Genomic DNA, 9,160 nt, shown 5'->3' on the forward strand with positions numbered 1-9,160 from the left:
ATGACCCTCCTGAAAGCAGCATTCTTTCCAAACGCCACTTTTGTGCGTCCTAAGTTCTTTTTCATAAGTGGCTTTGCCGGTCTTTTACACGCAAACTACTACTATGGCTTCTTGTGCTGTGTTTATGCTGTGACTGTACTGGTAAATACTTTTGTCATGTTTATGATTTACACTGAACACTCTCTTCACACTGCAAAGTACATTGCAGTTTTTAATTTGGCTCTGTGCGACTTGTTTGGAAGCACTGCAGTCATTCCTCAGACGATTGACACTTTCCTGTTTAATTCACAGTTAATCACCTTTGACGCCTGCTTGACTAACATGTTTTTTGTTATTTGTTTTGTCTCTCTACAATCTTTCACTCTCGCTGTTTTGTCCTATGATAGATGTGTTGCAATATGTGTTCCACTGAGATACAATGAGATAGTGACTAATAAATCAATATTGGTGATCACCACCATGTTATGGATTTTTGCAGGAATGCTCACTCTTGTAGCGGTGAGTTTTGTCAACACACTGTCATTCTGCCAATCAACTGTGGTAAACAGTTTTTTCTGTGATCACGGGCCTATACACTATATGGCCTGCAATGACAACACTCCAAGTGTGGTGATGAATTGGGCACATCCTATTATGACTCTCTGGATTCCAGGAATTTTTATCATAGTCACATACATTTGTATAGCCAGAGCATTATACAAAATTTCTGAAGCCACAGAACGCCTCAAAGCCATGAAAACCTGCACCTCTCATTTGATCTTGGTGAGTGTGTTTTACTTTCCTATTTGTTTCACCTATGCAATGTGCCCTATCATTAAACCATTTGCCAGGATAATTAACATGTCTGTGACGACCATTTTGCCTCCTATGCTGAATCCAATCATTTACTCACTGAAGACAGAGGAATTCAGAGAAACCATTAGAAAGCTTTACAGAAGAAAGAAGATTGACTGTGTATAAAAAACGAATAAATAACAGTCCATACCAAGATATAGATCAAAACTTTAAGATGTAAAAATAAAGAATGCTAGAATAAATAAAGATGTATTAAATACATAAATAAATAAAGTTCAGAACTAAAATCAGGGAATAAAACGATAAAATAAAAATCATAAAACAACAACATCCGAAATGAAAGCCAGACTAAAATGAAAAATTTGTAGTTTATGTTTAAAAGTGTCAGGATTTTCCGTTGCCCTCCGATCCTCAGGGAGGTTGTTCTAATGACTAGGCACATACATGATGCGGAGCTAGTTCGGGCAGACAACTCGAGAATTCTGCTGCAGCTTGTTTTGGCATGCTGTCACTCCTATGCTGCCATTGCCCATATTGCATGCTTTTGCCTATTTGCTAGCTGCCTTGGTTCGAATTGTCCTGTTATTCCTAAATTGTGCCTTCATAAATGTGTCACTCCCTGTTTCGCCCCGCTTACAACAGGGAGCCCATGAAGCAGTGCTTTGATGCCAAAGTTTGCATTGAAATGAAACCTGAATACATATTGCTTAATTAATTGTGAGCTGTCTGACTGAACTGTTAAATGCTGCCTTGTCGAAGGTTTTTCTACTTTTAGGGACCATTCAGAAGTAACTCAGAGAGGTCTTGAGGGCCTGTCCTAGTTCATACTGTAAAAACATTTCAGACATGTAGCCTGGTGCAAGGCCTGTCAGCGGTTTAAAAACTAGTAAAATAACTTCAATACAAAAACTGTTAACCACTGTATGCACTTTAGAATCAGTGTAATATGTGCTCTTCTTCTGGTCCTTGTCAGCACTCGAGCAGCAGAGTTCTGATTTAGTTCTCGTATGTTCATTAAAAAAGGGTTACATATACAAAACAGGTTTGAGACACTGTTTTTTAATAGCAGTTCATAAGCCTTAAAATAAAATTTACACTCAGTGAGCACTTTATTAGGTTTTTGAAAAAAAATTATTAAGTCTTCTGCTGCTGTAGCCTATCAACTGAGGTTTGACACATTGTATGTTCAGAGATGCTCTTCTCCTCTTCTCCTCTTCTCGCCCTTCTCCTCTGACAAGGCGTTTCTGCCCCCAGAAATGCTGCTCACTGGATTTTTTTGGTTTTTGTCACCATTCTTTGCAAACTCTAGAGACTAGTGTGCGTGAAAATCCCAGGAGAACAGCAGTTTCTGGGATACTCAAACCACCCTGTCTGGCACCAACAAGCATTCCACAGTCAAAGTCTTAGATCAAATTTCTTCCCCCATTTCCCCCATTCTGATGGTTGATGTGAACATTAACTCAAGCTCCAGGCCTGTATCTGCACAATTATATGCATTGCACTGCTGCCAGACAATTGGCTGATTAGATTATCACATGATTAAACAGGTGTTACTCATAAAGTGCTCAGTGAGTGTATGTATTCATATAGTTAAGCGAGTTGTATGTACATTTTTCTTATACAATTAGGTTCTGCTTATATTTATATAAACATTTTATCTTTTTTGTGATGTGTTTTTTGGTTGTTTTCTCATTCCAAGACCTTGGAGAGAGAAATATGAATAAAAAGCCTTGGAACACATTGTGTGTTGGCTGTGTGTATTAAAATACAATAATTCAATGTTTTTCTCACTTTTTATAACTGCAGTTCACAAACACATAATATCATTAATCACCAAAAATGATGTTCTCAGTGAAATGTTTGCATTTGATCAAAGCCTCAAAAGACATTAAATAACATTAACATCAGCCTACTCTTCATCAAGGTATCAGCACAGATCTCTGCCAACATGCTATAGCCATGTACAATGTCTACACTGCGTCAAACAACATGTGCTCACTACTGCAGATTGTTTAAGATTCAAACCTCTCAAAGAATTCATAATCTAAGAGTACTGCACAATAAAGGTTATATGCAATTGTGCATATTAAAGTTAGAGAGGCAATGTACTTTTGCACTTTTCTAAAGCATGATTTATTTACATCATGTCCAATGTGTCCTCTTTGGGACAGAGATGGGGACTCGACTCAGTGACTCGGATTCGATTGGATTTTCTTATTTTGTTGACTGCAAAGTTGTAGTGATGTTGGCTAACATTTCAAATGGTTGATCTTGAAAAGCTATGCAAGCTAGAGAACCATGAACATAAGGTACAGTGATGTTAAAACAAACTTCTTCAGCTTGGCTTGAAAAGCCCCGTACATTTTCATTGTCAACGTATTTTGATCTGGAGCTTCATCAAGGGTTGCACTATTTTAAAAACCTTCCAGTATGATCTTTAAGATCGATAGACAAGCAGGACAGAGGATGATTTTGACTGTCTTGTTAGGTGATGTTATGTACTAGTTGCGTGGACATTGTTTGGTTCCAGTGTGATACAAATATGAACTGTATTGTTGTATATTTGATTTCAAATGAAAAAGTATGAGTATATTAATGAACCAATACTGCAACGTGCTTCAAATTTCAACACTTTGTAACTTTGTTTACAAATAAAGTCACAATTAGTCGCAGATGCATATTAAGCCTAGTCCTAGACTAAAATTAATTGGAGATTATCCATACAAAGCTGCATTTAGTCCAGGATTAACTGGCCCCTATTTTATTATTGACCATCATCTTATGTTACAGCCCATGGTAATGCTTACATTATGAGTCACATGAGTCACACAGAGTTCTTAAAAAATAGGCTCAGGTGTGGTAGTTCATTGATGTATGAATATATCACACACTTCATGTCATATACAAATATATATATATATATATATATATATATATATATATATATATATGCACACACATACACACACACACACACACACACACACACACACACAATATATATATATGTCTTCTATACTTCTGGTTTCTATATCTTCAATTGGCATAGGAATCATGATAAATTTCTAAATTTCTATAGCCATACTGTTTTTTAGGCTGCACCATTCTGGAGACTTGAGACTTGACTCGGACTCTAGTTCAGAGACTTGAGACCTGACTTGGACTGTAGCTCAGAGACTTGAGACCTGACTTGGACTGTAGCTCAGAGACTTGAGACTTGACTTGAACTCATTACATTACATTAATGGCATTTGGCAGACGCTCTTATCCAGAGTGACGTACAACAAAGTGCCTACCCATAACCAGGGATAAGTGCGCTGAAAGACCCTAGAGGGAAGTACAATTTCAACTACTACCTACACAACAAAGATAAGGACCAGGGCCTATTTCATTATTATTATTATTATTTTTTTTAACCGCAACACGCAAAAGTATGAACAAACCCCTTACCTAGCCAAACACTGCTTACCTAGCCGAACAAAAACATCCTGATACACAAGTAAATCACAGAAAGAAATCAAGGGAGGTAGGGAGGGACAGGGAGAGGTGCTGCTTGAAGAGGTGCGTCTTCAGTTTGCGCTTGAAGATGAGGAGAGATTCTACAGTTCTGACCTCAACGGGGAGTTTGTTCCACCATGGTGGAGCCAGAACAGACAGTAGTCGTGAGCGTGAGGCGGAAGTTTGGAGAGGGGGAGGTGCCAAGCAGCCTGTGGAGGCTGAACGAAGAGGTCTGGCAGGGGTGAAAGGTCTGATGATTTTTTGGAGGTAAGCTGGGGCAGACCCCTTAACTGCTTGGAAGGCTAGCATCAATGTTTTGAATTTGATGAGAGCCATGACAGGCAGCCAGTGGAGGAAGTGAGCAGGGGGTTGAAGACCAGTAGAGCTGCTGCATTCTGAATATGTTGGAGGGGTACATGACGTACATGACGTTGGAAAACACACTCAATGATGGTGGACACCAACCTTTGGTATATAAAAATTAAGATAAAAGGCTGCATATAATGAACAACACAGATAATGATCTATATGTTATGTTAAAAAAGGACATACTTTTATTTCAATGCATTTTCAATTCATTATTGGCACCCTTACCAACACAGTGAAATTGTAAATAACATTACATCTCTTTCTTCTGAATGACAATCCAAGCTGTTTATGGGACACCTATTGTTTAGCTTATGTCTATGTCATTGGCACAACTCTCATGATGACCAATGCCAATAGCTCTGACTGCAAATGCAATCAAAAGCCCAACATCAAGACTAGATACTGAGAGCTTTCTTATTCCTGCACTAAGGACGCGATTGAATACACTTGACTATTCTGAAGCAGCTGAGAAACCAACTGTCCAATTATTTTTGGTCCTACAAAATGGGGGTAGAAAAAGGGATGTGATTCCTACATGCATCTTCCAATATGGATGTACAATGGGTGAAATAAGTATTGAACACATCAACAATTTGTCCAGTAAATGTATTTCCAATGAGGCCATTCAAGGGAAATTTGCACCAGTATTAATTGTATTAACTCAAGAAATCCAGACAAAAAAATCTAAACATTAAAGTCCATATGTAAATAAAGTTATGTGTAATAAAGTGGAAGGACATAGGGAAAAAGTATTGAACACACTAACTGAAATTAATTCAATACTTAATGGAGAAGCCTTTGTTTGTAATGACAGCTTCAAGGCGCTTTCTGTATGAAGTAACTAATCGCCCGCAGTATTCAGGTGTGATTTTGGCCCATTCCTCTCCACAGATTGTCTTTAAATCTTTAAGATGGCGGGAGGCCCTCTTATGAATCTGGGTCTTCAGATGCTTCCACAAATGTTCAATTGGGTTTAAGTCAGGTGATTGACTGGGCCATTCCAACAAGTTGATTTTCTTTCTCTGAAACCAATTGTGAGTTTCCTTTGCTGTATGCTTTGAATCGTTGTCCTGCTGGAAGGTCCACTCACGTCTCATCCTCAGCATCCTGGTGGATGGCGGCAGGTTCATCTCAAGAATCACTCTGTACATGGCTCCATTCATTGTTCCTTCAATGATATGAAGTCTGCCAGTACCACGAGAAGAGAAACAGCCCCACACCATGATACTTCCACCTCCAAACTTCACTGTTGGTATAGTGTTATTCGGGTGATGTGCAGTGCCATTTCTCCTCCAAACATGGTGTGTTGTGGGACAGCCAAAAAGTTAAATTTTCATCTGACCAGAGTACATGCTCCCAGTAGTTCACTGGCTTGTCCAAATGTTGTTTGGCAAACTTTAAACGAGCTTCAACATTTCTTTTTTCCAGTAGTGGAGTCTTGCGGGCTGAGCGTGCACAGAGGCCATGGCGGTGGAGTGCATTGCCTACTGTCCTTTCTGTCACAGTTGTACCTGCTGCCTCCAAGTCTTTCTGGAGCTCTTTCCTAGTGGTCCTTGTGTCCTTCTGACTCCCTGATCAGAAATCTTGCGAGGAGCTCCTGTGCATGGCCGGTTGATGGTGGAGTGATGTTGCTTCCACTTACGGATAATGCTTACTGGAAATTTAAAACTTTGGTGCTCGCATACCAGGCAGTTAAAGGATCAGCCCCTGTGTATATTCAATCCCTTATCAAGACCTATACACCAACAAGACCCCTCCGTTCTGCAACTTCGTGCCGTCTGGCGCCTCCCCCTCGCCACACCTGCACTTCACGCTCACGACTGCTGTCTGTCCTGGTCCCACGGTGGTGGAATGACCTCCCGGTGAATGTCAGAACGGCAGAGTCTCTGACCTCCTTCAAGCGCAGACTGAAGACCCATCTCTTCAGGCTACACCTTTCCCTCCCCAACTCACACAATCACTGTGATTAGCCTTAGACCGTAATGGCAGTTATGTATAGATATCGTTACTTGTATAGGTATTGTTGTTTTTATTGGCTGTTGTTGTATTCTAGCTGCCAACAGTGGTATGTTAGTTTGAAAGCTGATTGTGCTCTTCAAGGGTTCTGAATTTCTGTATGTTTACACTAGGACTCGGAACTGTACTGTCCTCTCAGGTCTACTTTTGCAGTTGTTCTTGTGATTGATTTGCACTTTGTTGTACGTCGCTCTGGATAAGAGTGTCTGCTAAATGCCACGTAATGTAATGTAATGTAATGATTCAGAAGTTGTGAAATACGCCTGTAGCCAATTCCATTTTCATGTTTTGCAACAATCTGGTTGCGAAGGTCTCGAGAGAGCTCTTTACTTTTACCCATCATTAGATGTTTCTTGTGTGGCACCTTGGTAACAAAAAAAAAACCTTTTATAGCCCATCAATATATTCTAACCCAGCTGACATTAATTAGCACAGACTGGAGGCTGATTCTTAGTGTCTTCAAGACTTTTTTCCTGTTTCATTCCACTTTATTACACATCACTTTATTTACATATGGACTTTAATGTTTAGATTTTTTGTCTGGATTTTTTGAGTGACTACCAAAGTCTGGTGCAAATTTCACTTGAATAGGCTCATTGGAAATACATTTACTGGACAAAATGTTGATGTGTTCAATACTTATTTCCCCCATTGTAAATACCCTCAAAAGGGTAAAGTGGACAGTCTGCACTTCATCCTCATATTCATTGTTTCATTTCAAATCCAATGTGCTGGAGTACAGAGCCAAAAGAGCAGAAATTGTATGAACTGTCCAAATACATATGGACTACACTGCAAGTTATCTCATAGAACAAAATGTGAGTCTTTTTAACTTATGTGAAGTACAGACCTTATATTTGGCAGAAATCAAAATGGAAAAAAGCAGGACGAATCTGCCGAGGGAACCCAAGGCTCAAATTTGAACTATTTTCTGGATTTTAGGATTACAAACTGTATTATTATTATGTATCAAACTACATAATGACTGGAAGAGAGTTGACACCAAAATGTAATGTTTTGGCCATACACACCATCAACAAGGTTGGTGGCAAAAGAGGAATGCTTACAATGAGAAGCACCTCATACGTCCTGTGAAATATGGAGGTGGGTCATTGATGATTTGGAGATATTTTGCTGCCAGTGGTCCAGACCGCCCCATTATAGCTGATAATATATGTACTATTATGGATTTATAAAAACCTCATATTGTGTTAGATCTTTTTATCTATTATTGTTCTATTTGCTATTTATGGCCTGTAGGCCTCATTGACCTGACCTCATACAATAACTGTGCAGCTCAATGAAGATGATGGACCCCAACTGTGGGACTTGTCTGATGCAGCCAGTGATTTTCAGTTAATTTTTTAATGTGCTGTTGTGGACTGAGACTTTAAGAATGGAGTGTTGATCTTACAGGCAATTAAAATATGAAGTCTAATAACATTCAGGACATTGTTAGCATTTTTGTGGAAACCATGCTCGCTGCGAATTCATTGGATCATCATTTGCCAATTATTTTGACAACCACAAGATTGATGTGGCCAACACAGCCTTTTGTGGAAATCAGTCTTTCTATGAGGAGAATATTACAGTTAGTGTTTTCCAAAAAAAATTGAAATGGCAGAAAGGAGGAGGGCCTGACACTAGGGTGCCGGTGGTTAGGCTTGTGAATGTCACGTGAACAACACTGATTCCAGATGTTCAATCTGCCACAATTTAAACAATCCAAGAGTCCAGAGATCCAAACAAGGTCCGGGACCACACATTGCTCCAGGGGGGGATCGTCTCCGGCTTAGTCTAATCAACTGTATGTCGCTTTGGATGAAAAGCATCAGCAAATGTAATGTAATCATGTTGCATTAATTATACATGAGCATTTATTTTGTTTTCTGTTCCCTTGGTTTTGCTCTGTGTCAACACACCGGCATATAAGAAGGACAGTGAATGCTTTGACTCACCACAATCTTTTCCACCTCATCTATCATCAAGATAAAGGACATACATCTACTAAAAGAGCAAAAGACAGTGGCTTCCAAACAATAGAAAATGAGTTATTCTATACTGCATGAGAGATAATGACAACTATTTGGTGTATGCCTTTGCCTAGTTATTGGTAAGTATTATACCTTAATTTATTAATTAATGTATTGATTTCAAAGAGCTGCATTTTTCTCCATAGCTTGACCTGTATAGCAATTCAACCTCTCCCTTTCTTGAGAGAAAATGTAACAAAATTAGAAAAGGGCTCACGAACCAGGTAAAACTGTTTTAGGACACCCGGTTATTGGAGAGAATATAATTTACAAAAATGAGTAAATGAACAATAATGACAGGGACAGTAATAATGGAAATATTTATCATTTCACAATATGAAATCAAAGGAGAATTGAATACTCTATGTATTTTATGAAATACAAAAGTGATCATTAAAATAATGACAAGGTATAATTCATGAAGTGATAGCCCTGGACATTTTTTTCAT

The 9,160-nt window shown here is 38.9% G+C and overlaps 1 protein-coding gene across 1 annotated transcript; it reads left to right on the forward strand.

Moving 5' to 3' along the window:
* On the forward strand, nucleotides 1–960 carry LOC133133412 (olfactory receptor 51E2-like). Its single transcript, XM_061249509.1, has one exon. The coding sequence runs from the start codon at nucleotides 1–3 to the stop codon at nucleotides 958–960; it is 960 nt and encodes a 319-aa protein (XP_061105493.1).
* The last annotated feature ends 8,200 nt before the right edge of the window (nucleotides 961–9,160 follow it).

Source organism: Conger conger, chromosome 7 (assembly GCF_963514075.1).
Source record: "Conger conger chromosome 7, fConCon1.1, whole genome shotgun sequence".
Taxonomy (NCBI): domain Eukaryota; kingdom Metazoa; phylum Chordata; class Actinopteri; order Anguilliformes; family Congridae; genus Conger; species Conger conger.

Bases quoted from the DNA above. Each gene is read 5' to 3' on its own strand.
- LOC133133412 (XM_061249509.1), top strand. From the start codon at position 1: ATGACCCTCCTGAAAGCAGCATTCTTTCCAAACGCCACTTTTGTGCGT.